The sequence below is a fragment of the Malania oleifera genome, chromosome 4 (assembly GCF_029873635.1).
Source record: "Malania oleifera isolate guangnan ecotype guangnan chromosome 4, ASM2987363v1, whole genome shotgun sequence".
Classification (NCBI taxonomy): Eukaryota; Viridiplantae; Streptophyta; class Magnoliopsida; order Santalales; family Ximeniaceae; genus Malania; species Malania oleifera.
The window spans coordinates 86,934,492-86,960,327 of record NC_080420.1 but is presented as its reverse complement, the minus strand read 5'-3'; the positions used below and the strand labels follow the sequence as shown (position 1 = coordinate 86,960,327).

The window sequence follows — 25,836 nt, the reverse complement described above, 5'->3', positions numbered from 1 at the left end:
AACTTGTTAATTGTTCCATCTACCTTCATTTTTTTTTTGAAGATCCATTTACAACCTATTGGTTTTGAACCAAAAGGTAAATTAACCAATTTCCAGGTTTTATTACCTATGATAGAATCCATTTCATCGTTTGTATCTTCTTTCTAAACTGCAGAATCTTGAGACTTCATTGCCTCTCCAGAAGTAAGAGGATCTGATTCCACATTTAGTGAAATTATAGTTTGTCTAAAGTGTGATTCTCTAGTACCTTCTACTAGGTACATTATGAATTCTGGTCCAAAAAAATTTGTTGTTCTCCTACTCTTACTCCTCCTAGGTTCATAAGGTTCACCACTAGTACAAAGTGGTTTCAAAGTCTCCACTGATTTATTTTGATCACTAACCTTTTGTATGGAAGTGAACTTATTTTTATAGAATTCTGCATCTCTGAATTCTATCATTGAATTAACTTATATAGAATCATTTGGTTCAATTACCAAGAATCTGCAAGCTTTTCTATGTTCAGCATAGCCAAGGAACACGCATTCTATTCCTCACTCACCTAATTTCCTTATCTTAGGTTTAGGAAGCCTTACAATTGCTCTACAACCCCAAATCTTAAGATATTTTAAATTAGACTTTCTTTTCTTCCATAACTCATATGGAGAGGTTTTAGTCCTTTTAAAAGGAACTCTGTTTAATATATGACAAGAATTTAGTAAGACTTCACCCCAATAACCACTACTTAGTCCTACATTTGACATCATGGCATTGACCATTTCAACCAATGTTTGGTTTTTCCTTTCTTCCACACCATTTTGTTGTGGAGTATATGTTGTAGAAGTTTCATGCATCACACCTACAGATTCACAATAGGCGGGGAAGTGATATTCACCTCCTCTATCTGATCTAAGACACTTTATCTTAGTGTCACATTGACTTTTAACTTCTACCTTATAAACCTTAAATTTATCAATTATTTCATCTTTAGTGTGCATATGATAAACATAACAGAATCAAGAAAAATCATCTACAAATGTTACAAAATATTTTTTGCCTCCTATGGTAGGTGTACCGTGCAAATCAAATAAAAGGTTTTCTGGTTATTTTGGTTTTAATACATACATTACACTTATCATCCATGCCATTTACATATCAAGGAATTAATTCCATATTAGCCATATCATGCAATTTTGTAGTATTAACATGTCCTAAACTATTATGCCATAAAGAAAGTGAATCAACAATATAAACAGAAATATTTAATTTATTGATATTAAGCTTAAACTACCCTCATACACATAGCCATTTCCCACAAAGACTACACCCTTGGAGAGTACAAATTTGTCAAATTCAAACACTAACTTAAAGCCGAACTTATTAAGTAGGTTTCTAGAAACTAAATTCTTCCTAATTTCTAGTACAGGGTATACATTAGTGAGAGTTAAACTTTTTCTGGAAGTAAATTCAAAAGTAACATCTCCTTTGCCTTTGATGACAATAGTGGACGAATATCCCATGTAGAGAACATTGCCATCTTCCAGCGGTTCATACTTTGAGAATGAACTCTTGTCTTTGCAAACATGCCTTGTTGCACCTGAGTCAATCCACCATGCCAATCATCTTCAACAACATTGATTTTAGAAATCATAGATTAGAGTTTGTTCCATCTTGCTTTTTCATGAGAAGACAACACTCATTTTTGTAGCGTCTATGTTTTCCACAATGAAAGCATGAACCTTTCTTTTTCTGATTTTGATTCTTGACAGAATTGAACTTCCTCTTAAGATTCCCTTTTTTGGATTGTTGGGGCTATTTAGAACGACCTCCTTTTTCCATTATATGCACTTTGGAAGTATGCTCTTCTGCACCTTTCTGGTTCTGCCTAAACACTTCCTTAACTTGGAAATGTTGGCCCAATTGTTCAAGAGACATATCATCCTTCCTGTGCTTCAAAGATTTTCTAACGTCTTTCCAGGATGGAGGTAACTTATCAATAATAGACGAAACATAAATGCATTCATCCATTTTCTTATTATGTTGATTAAATTGGTTAATGATATGCATATTTTCATGAAACTGTTCTACAATAGACCTACTATCAAGCATTGTATAATTGAAAAAATTTCTGAGTTAAATAATACTATTTTGTGGCATATGCAGTTAGGGCATATAGGTGAGTATGGGATGAAGGAACTTCATAAGAGGAATCTTTTGAAGAGTGTTAAAACATGCAGGCTGAATTTCAGCAAGTATTGTGTTCTTAGAAAATAAAACAAGGTATAGTTTAAAACAACCACTCACAAGATGAAAGGTATTCTTGACTACATTCATTCGGATGTTTGGGGGCAGGTGAGAGTAGCATTGCGAGGTGGACATATGTACTTCGTGAGTTTTATTGATGATTACTTACGAAAGGTCTGGGTGTACTTCATACAGCAGAAGTCAGAGACGTTTGTTAGGTTTAAATTGTGGAAAGCTGATGTGGAAAACCAGACTAGGAGGAGAATTAAATGCCTAAAGTCAGACAATGGAACCGAGTACGATGATTCAAGGTTTATGGAATTTTGTGAGCAACATGGCATAAGGAGACATTTCACAGTACGCCAGACACCATACCAAAATGGCGTGACAGAAAGGATGAACGAAACTCTAGCTAAAAGAGCTTAGTGTCTTAGGTTGAATACAAGACTTGCAAAGAACTTTTAGGCCGAGGCAGTGGTATGGTGTGTTTCTTACTTAACCGATCACCAAGGGCATCATTAGAGGGGAAAGTTGCAGAGGAGGTGTGAATAGGTAATGCAGTAGACTACTTTGGTTTGAGAGTATTTGGTTGCCGAGCCTATGTGCACATTTTTAATGAGAAAACATCAAAACTTGATGTAAAGTCTAGACATTGCATTTTTCTGGGGTATCAAAAAGGTGTGAAAGGGTTCAAGCTGTGGGATATAATGGCAAACAAGGTGGTGATTAGTAGAAATGCGGTTTTTGATAAAAAAAACCATGGTGACGTGTACTTAAAAGGAAGATGAAGAGAAATAGAAGCCAGAAAACTAGAGTAGAGATGAGCATGTGGTGCAGGTGGAGTTAGAGACTCTAGGCATTGATGACAGTGTTTAGAATGTAGGGATTTCTAGCTCGATAAACTAGCAGGATCATAGTATTGCTATACACAAACCTAGACACACTATGAGGCCATTGCTCAGGTATGGATTTGATGATCTGGTGTCTTATGTTCTCATTACCAGTTGCAAGGATCCAACTACTTTCCAAGAAGTAGTGCACAACCAGGATAAAAGTAGATGGATGAGTGCTACGATGGAGGAAATTGAGTCATTGCATAAGAACTAGATGTGGGATTTGGTGGAGCTTCTAGAAGGGAAGAGGGGGATAGGTTGCAAGTGGGTGTATAGGAAGAAAGAAGCGATATCAAAAAAGGAAGGAGAGAAGTTCGTGGCTTGGGTAGTAGCAAAGGGTTACTCACAAAAAAAAGGAGTTGATTATGATGAAATCTTCTCTCTTATGACCAGACACACTTCTATTAGGGTAGTATTGGGATTAGTGGCACATTATGAAATGCATTTGGAGCAAATAGACGTAAAAACAACATTTATCCATGTTGATTTGGAGGAGATGATTTATATGGTACAACCATAAAGGTTTAGTCAACCTGGACAGGAACATTTGGTTTGTAAATTGAAGAAGTAACTTTACGGGCTGAAGCAGTCTTCGAGGAAATGGTACAAACGTTTTGATTCCTATATGATCCGAATAGGTTACATGAGATGTGAGTATGGTTGCTGCTTGTATGTTAAGAGTCTTGATGATGGTTCTCTTATTTTTATGTTGGTTTATGTTAATGACATGCGAATTGCTGCAAAGGATATGACTAGGGTAAATCAGTTGAAGACTTTGTTGAATAAAGAGTTTAACATGAAGATTTGGGTGCACCTAGAAAGATTCTTGAGATGGAGATTCACAGGGACAAAACTGCATGGAGATTATGATTATCTCAGGGTGGTTATGTGGAGAAGGTGTTGAAGAGATTTAGTATGGCTAATGCAAAACTAGTAAGTACACTGTTAGTGAATCATTTTAAATTGTCTACTGCTCAGTGCTCAATGACGGATGATGATATCCGTGACATGTCAAAGGTCCTCTATGCTAGTGTAGTGGGGTGTTTAATGTATTCTATGGTATGTACCAAACTAGACCTGTCATAAGCTGTCAATGTGGTGAGTAAGTTTCTTTCAAATAAGGGTAGACAACATTGGGATGTTGTCAAATGGATTTTTAGATACTTGCAAGATACTTCTCACTATGACATCATGTTTGGCAGGAAACAGAGTGATCCATAACTTGTAAGATTTTTGGATGCAGATTATGTAGAGGATTTGGATGACAAGAGGTCTATAACAGGATATGTGTTCATCCTTGCGGGAGGGCCTATTTATTGGAGGTCCATGGTACAACCTCTGGTTGGATTATTAACAATTGAGTTGGAGTATATGGTAGTTGTCGAAGCTGCCAAGGAAGCATTGTGGCTTACATGTTTAGTCAAGGAGTTGGGTATACATCAAGGTGGAGTTTAGCTACATTGTGATAGATAGAGTGTCATCTATTTGGCAAAGAATCAAGTGTATCATGCGAGAACCAAGTATATAAATGTGAGGTTCCATAAGATCCGGGAGTTGATTTCTTCATGTGAACTTGTGCTTGAGAAAGTTCACACTTCTGAGAATGCAGCAGATATCTTGACAAAGCTAGTTATCACAGATAAGTTCAAGCATTGCTTAGACTAGCTTAATGTCTCCAGTTGTTAGATAGGAGGTGGTCCCAACCTATTGCCCCAGGTGGAGCAGCGAGTTATGTTTTTTAGGTTTTCTCCTAAGGGTGTATATTCGCCAAGGTGGATATTGTTATAATATGGGACTCATATATTGAGTGGAATGCATATACAAAGAGAAAACATGGTAGAAAATAGTGAAGCTGACATGTAGGAGGAAACCGTCGACGGTTTTGCCAGGTGCAGAAGAAACAGTCAACTATTTTTGTTAATTACATCGAATGTTTGGTCTTGATTTTAAACCGTCAGCGGTATGACTGAAACCGTCAACGATTTTGATCGGTTACTCAGTGCTGGTTTTCAAATTTTGAATTTGGAAGTTGCATAGGTTGAGTTTCAGGGGGAAAACATCCGAGAGGGTTATATATACATGTTGTATGTTGTAATCTAAGTGTCATTGGACACAAGATAGTAAAAATTCACTGCCGTTTGTGTGATGACCCAAAAATATATATATATGATTAAAGTACAATAATAATAAAATAATAAAAATAGTCATTAAGTTAATATCAATACAGAAGTGTTTTTCTGTAGGATCCTTGATTCCATGTTTGATGCCTAAGAAAGACCTTGTCTTAGCGAGTGCTCAGAGACCATTGCGGCTCAGTCGCTCCCTGGAGGTCGGCCTGGTCAAAATGGAATTTCATAGGATAAACAGGATAGACACTATTTGTACACGTAAATAAGTATATATACATAAAATAGTGTTTTGACAGACATAATTTGTCGAAATACATAATAAGATAATAATAATATAGGTATCATATGTGGGGCCCACAAGACTATGTGGGGTCCACATGAGTCCCGGAGCCACAAGACACTATTTATATACGTAAATAAGTACATAAAATAATGTTTTAACTGATATAATTTGTAGAAATATATGATAAAATAATAATAATATAGGTATCCTATGCAGGGCCCACAAGACTGTGTGGGGCCCACATGAGTCCCGAAGCCGTATGGAGGTTTTCACAAGTCTCAAAGCTATGTAGAATGCATAAAATCATATAAGAGTTATTCGAGTTACGTAGGATCCATTCGGGTCTCGAAGTTGTGTGGGGCCCACAAGACCATGTGGCGCCCACATGAGTTTTTAAAATTTAAATTTAATTCTTGTTCAAAAATAAATAATAAAATAAATAAATACTAAAAGTAGTTTAAAATTAATAACAATGATAATAATAATGATAATAATGATTAGAAAAAAAATAATAAAATAATAGAATAATTAATTAAGTTATTGATTAATTAATTAGGTAAGTAATTAATTAAAAAAAAATTATTTAGTGGGAATGGTGGCAAGCACTCCCACATGGCCTCCATCCCTATCCCATACTCAACCCATACCTTGCCCATCCCTTGCCCATTCTTTAATTTTTAAAAAAATTATTATAATTTCACCCATCTCCCCACACTTTTATAAATTTCATTTCTTCCCCAAAATTTTCCTATAAATAGGGAGCTCTCAACCTTCATTTTTCACAACAATTTTCTAAGGAAGAGAAGGATTAGTGAGTGAAAGAATTTGTGATGGAGTGAGAATTTTGAGTAAGTTCTCACTCACCCACTCTTTCCGATCTCATATCTTAAAGATAGTTATTGTGTTCGTAGTACACGGTAAAAGAAGAAGGTAAGTAAATTTTGATTATGTTAGTTTCTTTTTATTTTAAATTCATACCCGAATTTATTATGTACGTAAATTTTAATTATGTTACTTAGTTCCATAAAATTTCCATGAGTTTATTTTTACACATATTTAATTATACCAGTTCTATCTTTAATATAATTGCATCTATTTTTGGGTTAAGAAATGTTCCAATCCCCTTGAGTAAATTTTCAGCATTTCTTTCTATTCAAAAATAAAATTATATATATTTTTAACACAAAAATTGTGTGGCATGAGTTTATTTCTACGTTACATTTTTTTTATGTAAATATGAGTAAAGATGAGATTTTCACGATATTATTTTAAATTGCATAAATTATAATAAGATAATTTTCAAACCCCTTATGGCAACGAAAGTTCAAAGTTACAGATGCTCGGTACCGCAGCTTAAAGTTTATACGGATCAGAGTGCACCCACACTGTTTACAGAGTGGTTATTTATGTTAGTGGATTTCTCCTGAGTGCACACCTGGTTCCGGACCAGGACTTAATAAGGAAAATCTCACTTAAAGTTTACGTACGTTGATTTAGTTTGGTCGGCCAGCCAACTAAGTCCAGTCTTCGGACCGCACAACCCAGTCATGGGGGTAAACATGATTTACGACAAACAGGCCTAAGGGTGGTTTTTACAATATATGTTTATACATATTTAATTACGTGTACAAAGTTACTGATGATTTGAAGGAAAAGTGTAAGTTTACGTGAAAAGGATCATTTTGGTGCTTAAATGACGATCTAAGGAAAACATACAAGGAAAAGTATATGTATGTTTATCATTAAATATTTTTACAGTTTTAAAGTTAAAAGTTTAATTTAACAGTTATAGTATATGATTATAAAAATTTACCGTTTAAAATTGATGAAAAAGTTTTATGCAGGAATTTTTAAATTTATGTTTATTCTAAAAGCAGTTTTGAAGTTATAGTATTAAATATTGTTTTACGAAATTCTTTAAAAGCTCATTTTGGCAACACACTAATAATAATCTTATTTACTTACTGAGCGTCGTCTCCCCCCAATCATATTTTATTTCAGATAACTCTGAAGGACATGTCGGAAATCAGGCTTAGCAAGCATGCGGGTGGGGATTAGAAAAATAAAGATTAATTAGAAACATTAGTATGATTTCAGATATTTACGTTTGTGTAATTTTCTTCTTTTGAAATAAGTGATTGTAACATGAATAATTAGCGCTCTGGTTTAATAAGAATCGAGTTTATTTGCTTCCGCTGTAAATCAGTAGTAAAGAGTTAATATCCCAGGCCCCTCGGGGTCGGGGTGTTACAGTTTGCTTCCGTGGATGTAGGCATTGCTGGACCACGTAATTTTCGTGTCATTGTTTTATTACTTTCATTATAATTTGTGTGATTGTGTTCTATATATTTCACTATTAAGTGTTGCATTGTGAGATTGTTTGTTTCCGTTGCACATTAATTGGTATAACAATAGTCTAATAAAATATGAAACTTCATGAGTGTACTAGAGAACAAATTAACTATAATAGGGAGAATGTGTGCGACACAATCTTGAGGTTCTAATAACTTTTCAAAAGCTACACAACCCTCAGCAGTCAATAGGCGAACACAATCTTGATATGAATTAAATCAACTTCTAAAAGAAGGTAAACACATTTTAAAGATTCTATGGGAGGCATTAACCAAGTAATAGGGATGGTATGCACAAAAGTATTGTATAACAAACAATAAATTAGTTATTCGTCTGCTATTTATATGACCATAGTTTTTGTGTATAGGTATGGGTTCATGAATTTGGACACGAGCTAATTTTCAATCTTCCAAGCACTTAGGCCAGCATACGAAACTTAAAAACTTGTTGCTCTTGCCTGCTTTGCTTCTAAATAGCTACATCAAACTAATATTATGTAGAATTGAAGTATTATTTTGCATTTTTTAGAAAATTATACTCAAGACTACCATTTTTTTTCATATCCATTTTCTCACAAGCATATCGTTAAGTACCCTACATGCATGACTATATTCCCCACAAACACAATAGATTGAGAGGCAAGTCAAATTGAAAATAGTGGGTTGGTTCACGGTAGAACAACTAATCAAATATTAACTTTAATGTTGGAAGTTGTACCAAAATTATACCAAACCATAAACATAAGACACTAATCACATTAAAACAAATCAAAAGAAGACACACTCCTAGAATATCCCAACTTCAATGGGAAATAGAAATAATTTTGAACAGGAGGATCAAAATTTGTATAAATATAAATTTGGATGGATGCCAAGTTGTTATTGGTCTAACATGGGAATGACACTTGTTTCTTAGGGAAACCTTGGATACAATTACTCATCAAAGTGGTTGTTAGGTGAATGAATTTTCTTCAACAGTTGCCACAATAGCTATGAGAAATATCGATTGAATGGAGGAGATTTAAAGGAAGATAAATAATAGCAACATGTTCGAGGGCCATTGATCATATTTGATGGATCTTTGAGTTTCTGATGGTACAACTTTGGTGAGAAAACAAATGATATATAATAGGCAATGAAAGGTGAAGTTGCAATTGGGAGAATCTGTAGTAAAATGATTTGGAGAATCAATTGTAGAATGCCAAAGGAGTAATGGGCTTTCAAGTTATTGGGTTTGGGACATAAACAACATCTTCATTTTGCATGTATAATGGATCGAGGGTAAATAAGACATTTTACTTTTTTTTTGGGGTCACTTTGGAGACTTAGATTTTTCCTTTATTTTTTTAAGAAATATTTTAATTAATAAAAGATAAGTATACCTCTTAAAAATTATATTTTTTTGAACAAAATATCTCTTACTTTGTGCTTGAAGGAGAATGTATTTTAGATTATAAATTTACATTTGTATGAATTTAATAAAATTTTAAATTTGCATAAAATTAAACTCTAAATTCCCAACTCCCAAATGTGGTCCTCTTAACTTTAATTTGCATAGGTCTCATTTTCATATTTTCATAAATTAAAGTTCATTTTCATTCAATTAACTAAATAATTAAATAAAATATTTAATTAAATTTTTATTAACATTTGAATTGCGAAGGCAAGTCCGCATGCCAATTTGCCAAATCCCAACTCCTCCCCTGTATTTGCAGATCTCAAGAATTGCCCACAGCGACGACAGGAATTGAAATAGATAAAAGAATGGCTGAAACTTGAAAGAAAGTTTGAGAGAGAGATCGAGAGAAACGGACGGTTGGCTCTCTCTAATGGCCTTGTCTCTCGGAGCCTTTTCATCCCCTATCATCTGCAAGACTAACAACGGCGGTAACGGCGACTTGCACCAAGCGCACGTGGCGACGTACATTCGACGCTCAGCCGAGTTGGCGGACAAGTCGGCGGGGCTTACTTCTCCTCACCCGAACTTCGGATGCGTGATTTCCGCCGGCGCCGGGAAAGTTGTCGGCGAGGGGTATCTCTACGGGCAGGGAACTAAGCCGGCGGAGATTCAAGCGGTAGAGGCAGCCGGCGAGTGGTGTCGAGGCGCCACTGCTTATCTCAACTTGGAGCCTGGCGACTGCCATGGGGACCACGCTGCTGTCTCCGCTCTCATTCAGGTTCTTTCCCTGCCCAAAAATGCCCTCACCTTCTCAAACCACATGTTGTTTTTCTTGCTTTTGTTCTTTGTGTTTTACTCTGTATGTTGGATCTGGAAATTTACGCTTTGTTTCTATTGGGAGAGATGAAAGAAGCTTAATATGAGAGAATCTGAAAGAGAAGCAAAAAGAAAAGGAATGGGGAGAGAAAAGCAACAGATTGCAGAGTAGACAAATGGGCAGTTTGATATGAATATGTGAATTTACATTTCAGTTTTGGTGGAAAAAGAAAAGAATATTATGGCTCGTTTGCAGCTTGGAAACCACTGGGAAAGATAAGAAAAATACTAAGGAAATCAAGGAATCTGTGTTTTGATATTTGGTTATCAAGTAAGAAAATAAAATGTATAAAAAATGGAACAAAATTTTAAACTCATTCAAATTTTTTTTTTTTAAATTTTAAATATCATTGATATTTGTTTTTTCTTAAGTTGTGTTTGTATTAGAATAAATTTTTATTTTTAATAGGAATTGATATAGATAGAAAATACAATAGAAAATAGATTTCTTTCTTATTTTCCTTTCCTTTCTTCAAACATAATCCTTGATCCAAATAGAGCCTATAGAGGAAGGATTGAGTAGAAAAAGGAATCAAAAAAACACTAACAATCAAAATAAAACTGCCTTCCAATCTTGCTAAAGTTTTGAAAGGGTGTCCCCTTGAAACAGCCTGCTGCAAAATAACATAAAGAAGAAAAGTAGTGAGTCCTTTGCCATAGCAAAGAATCAAAATTCTTCCTCCTTGAGGAAATATGAGCATTCCTTTCTGTTAGCTTTACCGTGATCCCAAGAGGGGGGGTGAATTGGTATTTTTAAAATTTAACCCCTAGGTATTCCTCCTAACAGCAGTATGTTCAAAATCCTATGGTCAATCTAATGCGAATAATGTAAATATATCAGAAATTAAATGAAGCAGTTTAATTAATCGCACAAGCACCAGAAAGCAGTAAATAAAGGGTGACACGCAGATATGTTATCGAGGTTCGGCCAAATGCCTACGTCCTCGCCTTGGGTAACCAGCACAAGGATCATCACACTAACTTGCTCACTTGAACGGGTGGAACGACACCTATACAAATCAGGTCAAATTATCACAGGGCTGACTTCAACCTTTACACCAATCCTTACCGAGCTGGATTACCGCCCCCTCAGGTCACGCTTGGAATCTGTCAGATATACAATCAAAAGGTACAATATATGGGTGCTTTCACGTAAAGCAGATTTGTACCACAAATGCGCACAAATACAAACACCACAGATGATTTAAAATGTAAGCTCAGTGTGGTCTAAGTAGTCATACTCTCAAATATATTTTCTATCAGTGTTATATGTACGTGAGAGTGTCAACCAGCAATCTTTGTATTTCTAGATGTTCTTAATCAAGAAGCTCAAATAAAGATATCATGCAATGTTCAAATATCTCAAATAGCAGAATATGTCAATCACGTGAATAGTGTATATGCTTGGATTGCAAGATATATGTAATCTTTGTATTTCAGCAAATGGTATAGACTTGAATGGATATTGCCACAAAGATTAATATAGCACACACAAATATCTTTTCACAAATATATCAATATGACTACCACAAGATATTTGAGTACTTTTGAAAATATTTTTACAAACCAAAACAAATACAACCTTCCTAAGTTATTGCAATGATAATGTAACACTCGGAAGTTTAACAAGTCTTCTTAGGATAGGCTTATTAGAAAAGGCTCCTAAGATTACTTGGGTTATGCTCTCAAAGAAAAATCGATTCATATACACAACAAATGAGAGAGCAAACCTACTAAGCAATAACACTCAATACACTTACAAATGATGTAGATAGATGAAGAAGGTAAGCTTGAGTGGATTTTGAAATAGTATGAGCAATGGGAAATATTTAGCTTGAGAGAGAAATTTTGATTTTTGGTTTTTGCTAATGAATACTTAATTATCCCAAATGAATGAGTATATATAGACATACCAAAATTTTTGTCCATTGGGGACCTATTAGGGATTGTTGAAAAAGTTTAATGACATTTTAATCAAATTAACCCTGTTTAAAAACATTTAACCCGCTATAAAAATGATGGCAACCCAAGAGGTCCGGTCGACTAGAAATGTTTCGGTCGACCAGGACTCATATGGTTCGGTCGACCAGGGGAATTTTGAACTGAGGGCTCGGTCGACCAGGAGAGGGCGATTTCCCAAATTTCCGAGGTTCGGTTGACCAGGCCATTTTGAACTACCTGGTTCGGTTGACCAGACCGCTGGGAATTCTCCCGAAGACCCTCCGGTCGACCAGGTAGTTGGAGAACAAAAGTTCTCGGTCGACCAGGAGGTCAAAATGTTGACTCTCATATGGTTCGGTCAACCAGGGTCAAATGAACTCTAAGGGCTTAGTCGACCGGACCGTGGTCAACATGTTGACCCGGACCGGTTTCGGTTGACCAGGAGAAAATGACCTGTGTGGGTCGGTCGACCAAAAGTACAATACTTGTACATTTTTGTTCTTTTTCAAGCATGCAATTACCTTAGTCAAATATTCAAACATATGTATGCATGAGTGAGTGTCCTAGGGTCATTTGTGTCCAAAATTAAGACACCGAAAAAATCCGGTGTCGGTCGACCGAAGGGTACACCCTAAGGTTTTTCTAAGGTCCTTTCTCATTCATGATTTGTTTGAGTTTACAAAATAAACCATACATGTGATGTGTGTGTTTATTACAAACCGAATACCCTAATTACTATTACAGACAAATTTCACTACAAAAATTATTACAATCAAGAGTATGAATTTGTCTTCAAGTTTTGATCTTTCACGTGCCATTTATGATCTGCTAATATGGACCTGCACATGAATTAGATGTTTATTAAATATAAGAGTATTTGTCATTATCAAAACTAGGGCGTGACCTATAAGGTCAACACTTTCCATCAAAATTTTTATAATATTGCGAAGATCCCCCAAGTCCACAAAACCATCTCTATTCTTCTCATGTCCTGTAGAAGATATATGTAATAATACCTCCACTGAACCTGGGCAAACCAAATTCTCCTCCAAAACACCAAACAACCTGTTCCAAATCCCCCAAGAGAAAGAATAGTGCCAAATAGATGTGATGCAGATTCTGAACTTTCAAAACACAAGAGGCAAACATCTGGAGGTAATAACTTCAAAGGCATCCTACTTTGAAACAGATTGTTGGTGTTCACTCTATTAAGAACAACCAACCAAATAAAAGCCTTTGTCTTAGAAGAGATTTTGGCTTTCTAAATAGAAGGATGGAGAGGAAATGCCCAAAGAAAGATTTAGAAGAATAGACTTCTAAAGAATCAAAATCCCAAACCATGCCATCTCTCTCACTTAAGGGCTGAAAAAGCCTCCAAAAGTACAAAAAAAAACGAGAGTTCTTTGACCTCTCTATCATTAGTGGACTACGAAAGTGGAAATCCCATGAAGTAGTGGACCCATTTGAAGAAAGAAAGGAAGCAAAGACCTTATAATGCACTAAGGAGAGGTGACACAAATGAGGAAAAGAAACGAAAAGGGCATAATTCCCCACTCAAGTTTCTTTCTAGAAACGGATCCGAGATTCATTACCCACAACATATTTGATATAGGGAATAAACAAAGAATAGATGTGAAAAATTCACTTCCATGGACTCTCTACTTAACATAAACCCAAATTAGTATTCCACCCATTTGAGAGCAAGCCAAATTTAATTTTTATAACTTTATTCAAAGAGACCGCCAGAGTCACTTTTCCATCAAGTATTTTTTAGGCATCAGTTTTGCAAAACCTAATTCCCCCACCTTAGATGTAAATAGTCTCCCAACTAACTAAATGATCCGTCTTTCCCCCACTCCTAACCAAATAAAATCTCATTGCTTTCTGAATTTACTAGCTATTCGTACCAGAATCCTGAAAATGAACATATAATAAAGAGGGATACTAGAAAGACAGGCCTAAATGAGGATAATAAAACCACCGAGAGAAAACAAAGCACCCTTCCGACCATCCTAACCCTAGACACCCTTTTCACCACTCCCAAAACCTAGCCATCTAAAGTTTTACATGGCATGTTTTTTCATTTAGTTCTGTTAATATAAATTATATGATTGTCTCATGGTGTCAGCAGTCTTAGATAACTGACATTCTGTATGTTAGGCAGGAATTACAAGAGTTGTTGTTGGGATCAGACATCCATTGAGGCATCTTAGAGGCAATGCAATACGTTTGCTAAGAAGTGAAGGCATGCAGGTTGATGTACTCGGGGAGGATCTAAAAAGTAAAACAATAGAGGTGATATAATTTCTTAATTTTACATGCTATTTTACTAATTCCCACTCGTTTCATGTTTTTGATTTCTATTTTTTAAGACATCTTGTCCTCTGCTCCTTGCAGTTGCTCCTTTATTTTCATAATATTTCTTTTATGTGAAAACTAATCTCTTAAATTAAATTTCATGCATGGTCCAATGATTCTTGCACTGCTTTGTTTATATGTAGTTTTGAATGGCCTTCTAATTAGGACCGCTCATCTCTTTTGTCTGGCATAGATGTTCTATTTTATTCTTTTTAACAATGTTTTCAATGTTTAAAATATGATGGTATGACCATGACATTACCTGTCTTATGCACATTGTTGATAATGGATCTTAGAGTTCCTCCTTAATTGCCCATAAGTTCGTGTTGATGTTCTTAATTATTGCTAGTTGGAGTGTTTTATTTGTATTTCTGCACTAGTGCATTTTGTTACCGCTGCAACTGCTGCTTTTTCTTCCATTTTTGACATTGCTTTGGGGAAAATGATAGTTGACTAAAACTATTGAAAGGAATGAAGGTGCTATTTATAATGATTATTATCTGATATAGATTTATTTGATAAAAAAAAAGATGTTTTAGATAGAGAAAGAGAAGTTACAACCTAAGAGAGGGGGTGAGAAGTCCACCAAAAAATAAAAATAAGAAAATAAAAACAAAATAAAAAGAAAGAAAATGAAAATGAAATAATCTATAAAGGCAATAAAGGCTAAACAAAATAAACTAAGAAAACTCTTCTTCAATCCCTTTCTTTCATAGTTCACTGAGCACTCCAAATTAGCTAGTTTCCTATGACCCGTCTTCGCTTTATTTTTACCACCATCAGGGTACACTTTGTTTTCTTCAAAATTAGTTAGATTTAAACCGATCTAATCGCTTAATTCCTGAGCTTTTGAATCCTTCCAAGATTCTCCTCCGTAGGTGTAGGCAATATTCCATCCTCACTTTGTTGATTATTAACCAAACCATCATCCTAAATAATAAAAACCTCCTCCAATCCTTCCATCAGTGATGGATGTTGGCCTGGCAACCCAGGTTGGGGTAGGGGTGAATTATGTTTAATGAAAATTAAGTGTTTGATTACCAAATTTAAATCAAATTAAACAAACCAAGCAAATCACACAAATATTAAAGCATTTTAAAGAGAGTAGGGAAGAGAGATGCAAACCCTTTTTATAGTGGTTCGGCCATCCCCGTCCACGTTCACTCTTTCAAGGCCAACCATATTGAGGTTCCACTAATTCCCTTGCTTTAGTGATGGTGAGGTCACCAATCACCACCCTTGTTTCATACGAGACAAGACAACCAAATACACCTTACTTTGATGGAGGAAATAGCACCAATTTACAAGAGATGATTACAAGAGAAAATATCCTCATAAGGATTGATATATAAATTGAAGCACAACAGAACAACTCTTAAGGAATATGCAAGATTACGGCATAAGAATTTTGGTGTTTCTCTCAAAGGTGAGAAATTTAAGGCGCAAGAGAGATTATGAGAGAAGAGAGAGTTTGGGTACTTGGAAATTCAATATGGATATGTTCTCTATAGTTCCTTAGGCTTAAATGGGCATATATATATATAATTTGCAGCAAAACTAGCCGTTCTCTGCCTATTAGAGTTAGTTCTCAATTCAGATTGGTCGACCTGTGTATCAGGTTGGTTGATCGGGCACTAGCTGTTAGAGGAAAAAACTGACTGTTGGAGTGACTAAAAAAGCAAGACGGCTGACCGCTCACTTAGGCCAGTTGACTGCTCGAGCTTTTTGCCTAGGCCGGTTGACCTGCCACTTGGGGCAGTCAACTGTCTAGGCAACTCTGCCTGGAAAGGGGCGGTCAACCGCTTGGCAGGACAACTCAAAACAGTCTCACAATTTTGTTTGTTTCTCCATGTTTAAGTGCCTTAGTGCCATGACCTTCACATTCTTAGAGATAGAGAAGATAAAACATATTACAATTTGAGAGAACTTAATACAAATAAAACAAATAAAATCTTTAACTCTAAATGGTTTAAGCTTATTAAACACAACTTAAGCATAAAGCCATTAGTAGCAAATAGTTTGTTACCATTAAAATTAGGTTAATGAAACCTTGGGGCCAACAATGGACGTGTATACGATAAATCTCCATGTATGTTAGAAGAGTCAAAATCATACCCATGTTGTTCCTCAATTTCATCCAAAAGCAACTCCCTATCACAATCAAACTCACTAAGGTCCACACCATCAATATTCAAGAGGTCCCACCATTTCTTTTTCTCCTTGCTGTAGCTCTATGACTGGCTATATCATTCTTAGCATATGGATCTTCCACAACACTTGACCCTCCTTTTAAACCTCTCCTTAAGATCTTTGGCACTATCTCTCAAGAATGCTCTCTCTTCTCTTCATCCTCTTCATTTATTTTTCTCTTTTTCGCACCCATCTGAACTGCTTTCCAATGATCATAAAACTTTTGGCTTCTAAATTTATCAAAATTGATTCTTGTACCAACAGGTCCCCTCTGCCCCTCCCCCCCCCTCCCCAAAAAAAAATCATTTTTATTATTCTTCCAGACCAGCTTCTAAATACTTTGTAATACCCCCTTTTTCAACAGCCATGACTAAGGATTTACTTACATTTCTGTCCTTTGCACAGGATTCCTCTTCCACTAACCAAATCCCAAAATCAATAGATTCACAACTAGCCTTCAACGTCTCTAGTTCTTCAAGGCTATTTGGACAGAATTCCATTCTGCTAATGAGAAGATAGCTGTTTGCTTTTTCTCCGGCTGTGAAACAGATGGTGGGCCTTGGACCTGATTCAAACTTTGGGCTTGTTCCTACTTGCTGGGTCTTAGAGGAGCATTGGGCTTGCTTTGGGAATAAGGTTGAGAACCTTGACACTGTTCAGAGAATTGGGCCATCTCTGCGCACAGTGGGCCTTGTCAGCTAGCTGGGCTTATATTTGAGGCCAATCCTGGTCTAAACAAATCAAATTACCCAACAATAGGCCCAGATCTAACACAATAAAGAGAGATGCAAGCCCAGATCACTTCATCTTCAACCCCTGCGAAAACCCTAGCTGTATGTAGGAGGCGTAAACCAGCCTCTTCTTGTTGTTGACTTGACCATCTATCATGGTCTCATATTAGATGTGTACTAGGGAGATCTTGTGTTTATAAGGATGGTTCAGACTCCAACTATGTGAGGCGCCTTTTATAAGACAAAATTGCGAGGCCAGTGGACCAAAGTGGACAATACCTCATACAGTTTGGGCCTGAGACCATTATGTTTGGTATTAGAGCCACCTTGGGGGTACTATCATGTGGGTGGATTCTACACCGATGTGTCGGCCACTCTGATAAGGGCGTTAGAGATTGGATCATTTAATGGGAGAGCATGTCATGGTCCTGCATCGAATGTGTTTGGGGAGATCTTGGGTTTATAAGGATGGTTCTGGCTCCAACAATGTGATGCACATTTTATATAATAAAACAAAACTGTGAGGCTAGTGGGCCAAAGCAGATAATACCTCACCAGAGTTGGGCTGCAGACCGTTACATCATCCCACATCAGTTCCAAATGAAATTTGTTGCAGATTCGCACCACACTTTACACAAAGTTGCTCTTTCCCATACGATACAACTTCCTTCCAAGATTGAGGTGCTTGTTGCTCTGCACCAGAAATTGCAGACACTTAACAGCTGTCTTCATTAATTGAATCCACCACCGAGAGATGATAACAACAGTTGCATTGAAAATGAAAGAAAATACACATTCCTTTTATGACTTTTTTTGGAGCTCCTTTCCTTGCTTGCTTATGGAGCTATCATTTTACTATTCTTCCTTTTTTTTGGTGTTTTTTTGGTTGACCTTCATGTTCCATCGAATTGGATCTGCCACAATTCATGGATCATTTACCTCCATTGGAGTTTCAAAATAACATATGCTTTTCTGTAGATATGTTGATACCATATTCCTCTCAATTTATTAATGTTCAGTAACTGGTGAAGTAAGAAGGATGGTTTTGATCCAACATGCCTTCTTGACTAAGAATGTATTTATGCCAGTTTCTCATTGGCAAGCACTTACTTTTTAAGGAGTAATTTAGTCATTTTATTCATTGAGAACAACTCAGGGCATGGTGTTGCTTTTTTGAATTAATATATTGGTGGCAGTCATCACTTTCTGTCACCATACTTGACTTTGATGGATGGCCATTAGCTGTTTGGTAGAATGGGGAATCCTTGGGTAAGGCCACGTTATTTCATAAATGCTATAGGGGTTCCTTGCAATTTTCATGGAAATCAATAAAAATAAATCTAATTTTCTCATGAAAATATTATCTGTACAATATTATACATACATAAAAAAATTGCAGAGCTTTAGGGTCTTGAATTGTGTTTGATGCTGCAAGACAGTAGAGCAAAGACTATTGCTAGGGACATTTGTGGGAAAAATAGACTTCATGGCAATGCTTCATTATTGTATTTATGGACCTTTAAAGTGTTCATTTTTTATGATGCATGAACATTCTTTTCTAATCATTGCTTTTTGAGTGTTATTAAGTGGTCTGCATATGCCATGCTGTATTTTGACTGACATTTTATTTTAAGTATTATAGGAAGCTTTAAAATCATGCCTCTTGGTCAATGCTCCCTTGATATATAGAGCTGCTTCTCAAGTTCCCTTCTCCGTTCTCAAGTATGCTATGACCCTTGATGGTGAGCACTATGAGTATAATAAAATGTTTTCTGGTTTCTGAGCTTTTCATCAATAAGAATGAATTAGATGAATTTAGTTACTGAAAGAAGACTCCTAAGGTTCTATCTCTATAAATTGGAGTTGACATTGATACTTGCTTTTCTTTTTTGGCTGCTAATAGGAAAAATTGCTGCTAGTAGTGGTCATGCATCATGGATAAGCAGCAAAATGTCTAGGAATCGAGTTTTTGAACTGCGGGGCCGAAGTGATGCGGTTATTGTGGGAGGAAGAACAGTACGCAGGGACAGTAAGCATTACTCGTTACCTGCTAATTTGTTGTTGACATAATGATTTATCTTAGGGGTGTTCATGATATTCTTAAGTGTTCTTATACTTAGCAATTTTGAATTTAGATCCACGGTTGACTGCGAGACATGGAGGTGGACATTTGCCTGTGCGCATTGTAATGTCACAGACCCTTGATCTTCCTGAGGTAGCAAATCTTTGGGATGTCTCTTCTGCACCTACTATTGTTGTGACACAAATGGGTGCTAGGAAGAGTTTCCAGAAATTCCTGGTCTCCAAAGGTGTTGAAGTAGTGGAATTTGAGATGCTAAACCCTAGAGAAGTGATGGAATATTTTTATGATCGTGGATATCTTTCAATTTTGTGGGAGTGTGGAGGGGCATTGGCTGCACCTGCCATTTCTTCTGGTGTTATACACAAGGTATTTTCATTTCCCCATTGGATTTGGATTGTATATCTTGATACTATTACCTTCTAGTTAATTTACTTAATGGATCTGCGCCCTGCCAAAATAATTAATATGGTGCTTGCTTTGATTTTGAAGCATCTAACGCAATGTTTAGTACACAAGAATGGAATAGAATGAGAATGGAATGGAATTAGATAGGAATGGAATGATCATTCCCATTCTGTCATTTGGTTACAAAGATAGAATGACACTAGAATGGAATGTACTTTCCATTCACATCCACATTTCCATGTTTGGTAAAACTAAGTTTAACAATAGAATGGAATGCTTTATTTTTTTCTACTGAATTTAAAAAAAATTAATTCATAAATTTAGAACTTTTTATATTTGAATTTACTACTGAGAAGGTATAGATATTTTTACAAATTGCTGATAAAAGATGATAATTTAGAAAATTCAAGGTAAGTACATGATTATTTTTTTGAAATTTTAAATTTTTATATTTTTATGTGTGTGTGTGTGTATATATATATATATTATTTTTTTTTTTCAAAATTCATATATGAGCAAAGGGTGGAAAAAAACAAGGTGTCAAAACAATTTCGTTATGAAAAAATTTGAATTGCTTTTCAAAATGAAACTGCAATATTTGCAAAAATATTGGACTAATTACAGGAAAGGAATTGAGAAAGGGGGAGAAGTTCCATGTTCAAAATTTGTTTTAATATGGTGGCAGGCATAAATTGACACTAAAATAGAATGGTGATTCTTATATTTTCTCATTTCCATTTGTAAGTTTCATAGAAAATAATTATAATAACAGAATGGAATGCTCTTATTTGTTTAAAAAGTACATCAAGGTATATAATCTAATAAATTTTTTTAAAAAATTCTATCTCTTTTAAGGATAATTTTTAACTAAAATAAATAAATAATTAATAAAGCACTCATTGTTGACATACATGCAAAATTCTAAATTTGGACAGATTGAATCCTAACAATTTCATTCAATAAAGTAAAAAAATATATCAATAGCCATTCTTTGGAGGTAAATCTAACTTCAAACAAATTGACTGCTCATACTAATCAATATCATACATTTCAAGCTCATATTAAATTAAAAAAGCTGTCTCCTAATCTGTCAAAAAAAAATCCAATAGTTTATCAAGTAAATCTAAGATACCGAAAGTAAGATTACTCTTCACCCCCTTTCTAGCTTCTTTATTGTTCCCAACAAAAAAGCCAATTTAGTTAGCATGCGACCAAAGCCAATATCTATTGTTGCCTTATGTTGCTCGACCATGCTTAGGCCCTATATCTTCAAGCTTGAATTTCACAAAGTCACTGCAAGCATCTTTCTAACTGCAACATAATAGCATGGCAACAACCATTATACTTTCTTGAATTGAGCAGCCAAATTTAGTTCCAAGATAGAAGCAAGATATAAATAAAGTACATAACTGTTTAATTAACTACCCAAGTAGTATTTGCCATTGAACCCCTACCAAGAGACATGGACTTCAAAATCTCTTGTTCCCAAGGTATAGCAGGAAGGGTATGCCAAATACCTTCCCAACATTTCCATATGTCATGGCTTCCCTCGTCTGCACATAAAAGAACTTGTCTTCAGTTTGTATGCTTAACAGCAAAGTGTATCTGTCAACTGCAAAAGTTTTGTTCAATTAGTAGTTGCAGAAGTATCTGGTCTATGTTGAACACAAAACATTAAAGAAGAAGAAGAAAACAAACACTAGTAATTGGGAAAGGGATTATGATAAACCTGTAATGAAGACAAACTTCCTTCAGATAAAGTAGTCTGTTCCTTAAGAGTTCCCATTAAGTGGACAAGTGCCTTAATTTTAAAATTCTTTACAGCCGAAAAAAAAAAAAAAAAAAAAGCAACCAATCAGTACAATTAAATTGTTAAGGAAGGAGTTAATACCGTCCACACTTAAAAATAGTCAAAAGGCAGAGATTTATAGAGCCCACAGGTTTGGATCTTAAACAACACAAACAAGAATTGAAAATCAAATACTATACACTCTCTCAACATCAAAATTATAAAAATAGCAATACCCACATTGAAATTTTTTCAGAACTAAAGCAATCCAACAACAATCCGAACAAGCAATTAAAACCTTGCACAACCATTTCAAATCCAATAAACTAGACATCCAAATCAAAAGAAACATACTTACTAGCCTCTTCATGAGCTTCTTCTGCTCCTTCCTTCAACACCAACGGTGAGGATTTTTCAAATCCCAAGCTAGCACTCAGTTCAGCTCAGTTCGCAATCAGCACCAGTGATATAAATCCCAAAAGCATCAACTCTGCATATATTATTTGCACATCAAGCAAGATACATACAGAACAGATCAGACCTGATATAATTAGCACTATTTAATTTATTTCTTGGACAGAGACTAAACGATGGTAGATTATCCTTCGATGATGAGCTCAGGAAAGGGAAGGCAGTGAAACAATGGGCTGCCTGGAATGTTAGACTCATGAACAGTTTCCGTAAACTTAAAAAGAAGAGGAGTTATGGGTTGATGCTGTTGAACACAAACATAAAGTAGGAGGGAGTGCTCTAATGCAGGAGGAGCCATATAGATATAATGCCTTATTGTGGAATCTGGAATGGGCGTGATAAGAGAAGAACAAGGATGAATGTTTGGCAATGCTTCGCATGGTATTGTGGGATTATGAGCGGCTACCATGGTACTTGTTCCTAATAACAATGCAGACTTTAAGCGAGACAATGCCGTGGATGCACATTGGAAGGCCAATTTAACTGAGAAAATAGGAGAGAAATGGGTCAGTTAGAGGGCCTGGTGTAGATGATGACAAAGCCATATCAGAGGAAAAAAAAAAAAAAAACCACTTCAGGAAACCACTCCTTCCATGCAATGCCAAATTTGTTCTTCTCAATTTATAAGAGTAATTATATAGCAGAAAATTCCAGGAAGTAGGATTGGTGTATAAGAGGAATTATAGATCTTCCCCAATTTGTCCCATATATTTCAATAATCCCATATTTTCCTCATATACAATGTGTCACAGATATTACAAGTGATCCAAGCATTTCCACTCAGAAAAGGAAGTACAAAAATTTTCCAAACGTTCCCAAAGTGATCCAAATAATAATGGAATAAAATGCATCAATTTCTAAAAATGCTCCTCTTTTTTTACTTGTAAATTCAGGGTTATATTTTCTTCAATTTAGCCACAATATTTCAGCAAATGGCTCCCAAACTCTAATGTATTCTACTGCCAAATAATTTCCGAATCAAACTTCACTACCATGGCTAGAAATAGAACAACATGGAACAATTAAACAAACCCAAAATTTATAATTTTATCAGCATTTTCACCCAAAAAACGAATTAAATGTCTTTGATTCATCTTAGTCTTTCTCTGTTCCCTTCTGGTGTAGAATCCGAAACTGCTCCATCAAGAGGATGGCCTGCCACTCCGCTAATTGTGCAGAGGTAGGGGCAAAACTGCAAACCCATTTGGACAGCTACAGTCTAATAACAAACCCAATCCCGAAAGGGAAAAGTGTTGTAATCCAAAACAGAAGATAAAAAAAGCAATGAAATATAGAAAGCAAGCCACTGTTTGCTAACCAGAAAATAATTAAAACAGAAGACAGAAAGCAATGAAATATAGAAAGCAAGAAATTGACCAAATAGAATCTATCTCCTGTGCAAAATTGGAGGTATGTATTCCACTGTTCATGGCTCAAATCTAACCAAAAAGTACTTATATATGAAAAAATTCATGTATTCATCACAAATCTAAAAAAAAAAAAAAAAAAAAAAATATATATATATATAAAAGAATGCAGAGATCAGAATAATCTGTTCAGGTTGAGATTCAGGGCTAAAACCTAACCAAACATCCAGACTTCAGCAGTTGACATAGATCGAGATTCAAACTAAAAAATTTTGATGTCTACAAACCAAGATTGAAGAGCAAGAGACTTACCCTAGCTTTGATTTTGGATAGCTCTGATTTGGGGTTCCTCTTGTTCCTTCCTCAATTGTTGTTTTGATTTGTGAAAGACTCCAATGATTTACAGAAAGAGAGAGTAGAGAGAGTTGGGGAGACAAGTTGAGAAGTCGGGGGAGAGTCAAGCGAGCTGAGAAGTGGGAGAGTTGGGATTGATTCCACTTTGGGGTGAATGTTCATTCCTCCTACATTTGGAAGGCAGGGTTATTCCCACTTCAAGTTGGAATTTGCATTCTTACTTCTATAAGCATTTCCAAACATGGGAATGGAATAAAAATGTTAGAATACACATTCCATTCCATTCGTGCATACCAAACATAGTGTAAATTTATTAAGAGAAGAAGGGAAGAAGATACCATGACGAGGATAAGACATACTTCCAGCCTGAAAAGGAAAACAAAAAGAAAAAGAAATTACAATATGACAAGACTAGTAAAACAAAGCTGGCGAATCTATTCGCAGATCAGTCAATGAAACCTATCTAAAAAACCATATTCAGAGCACCAATGTGATGTGAGAAGGGCCACTCTAGTCTAAATCAATACATAGGAGTAAACAAACACTTTAAAATTCAAGACACACCAAATAACAACAGAAGTAGCAGTAGCCCGTCTCAGAAAAGCTTTCTTCTCCTTCTTCCAGGATCCCTAAACCAAATAAGGCATAAACCATCCAAAGAAGCATAAACCATCCAAAGAAGGGAAAACCAAATGCTTCTTAATAGCACCAAATAAGTTATTCAAAAAACTCTAGGAGAAGGAACAATGTAAAAGCAAATGCGAGCAAGTCTCCCCAATCTGATAACAATGAACAGAAAGTGCATAAAGCATAAACCATCTCAATACAATTACTCCTACTTTTAATTCACTTGGAGGGCATTTGTTTGCTCTTAATAACCTCTATTTAGAGGCCAACTGTTAATTGGTTCACTAATAAATGAACCAATGATGTTTGTTTGGACTCTAAATGGGTTCTTAATGTCCACTGACCGAACCAGCATCTGCTCCATCGCTGATTCGATCAGCACCAACCATTTAACACATATTTTCTGCATTTTCCCTTGATATATCGGAGTTGCAGAGAGAAATACAGGGAATCAATTTTGAAGGAAGGGATGATGCTGGTGCTGCTTCCGGTGAGCCATGTCCTTCAGCTGCTGTGGCCTGCGGCCAATGTTGGGGGGTTACGGATAGCATGTGAAGGGTGATTGAAGGAGATGACACGAGAGTTTCTGTGTGGCTTCTAAGATAATGTCAAGGAAGAACGTGTATTGAAGGGGAAGGTGGAATTGTTGGAGCATGGAAGAAATTAATGGAATGGAGATGAAGAAAGGAACGAATTTGATGATGGTGGAAGAGATGATTGCAAACCCGACCCCAGGACTGAGGACTTGGTGTTTAAAATGTGAAAATTTTGGGGACTTGTCGTGTTCCCGATAGATTCCAGTTAACATTGCAAAAAGAGAAGGAAATGGGGTAACTGGGTGTGGTTAATGGTGGAGAAGATGGAAAGGAAATGGGGTTAATTATTTATGGGGGAAGAGAATTTTTTTTATTATTATTTTATAATATTAACTAGTAGCTCTTGTTATTTTATAAATGCTTATTTGTTATTAAATAAAATTTTTAATTTAAGTAAAATTTTATTAAAAGAAAATATTTTTATGTTTTAAATTTGAGATATTTTTTGCTAGAATAAAAAAGTTATTTAAAATTTTTAAAAAATACTTCTTATTTTTAGTAAACGGTTTTTCTTTGATGTTTTATAGGGTTAAAATGGGAAAACATATATTCGTAGTTTAGTTACCAAACAAATAAATAGTTCAGCATTCAGATTTGAAGACAAGTTCTAATTATATTCAGAACCCTGTTCACACATTCAGAATTGTATTTTGTATTCAACACTTAATGCTTAAATATGGAACTATTTAATATGGGATCCACTTTTGATTAACCTTTTCTTTTCTCATGAACCAAAGAATTTATGAAGAGAAGAAAAGGAAAAGGTACAA

At 35.5% G+C, this 25,836-nt stretch overlaps 1 protein-coding gene across 1 annotated transcript in view; it reads left to right on the top strand.

The window, feature by feature from the left end:
- Positions 1 to 9,422: 9,422 nt before the first annotated feature.
- Positions 9,423 to 25,836, top strand: part of LOC131154492 (riboflavin biosynthesis protein PYRR, chloroplastic) — a 58,278-nt gene continuing 41,864 nt past the window's right edge. Inside the window, exons 1-5 of the mRNA XM_058107299.1 lie at positions 9,423 to 10,056; positions 14,256 to 14,390; positions 19,017 to 19,116; positions 19,278 to 19,403; positions 19,510 to 19,823. Coding sequence (XP_057963282.1) covers positions 9,709 to 10,056; positions 14,256 to 14,390; positions 19,017 to 19,116; positions 19,278 to 19,403; positions 19,510 to 19,823 — 1,023 coding nt within the window. The 5' untranslated portion in view covers positions 9,423 to 9,708. The remainder of the gene's footprint in view (positions 10,057 to 14,255; positions 14,391 to 19,016; positions 19,117 to 19,277; positions 19,404 to 19,509; positions 19,824 to 25,836) is intronic.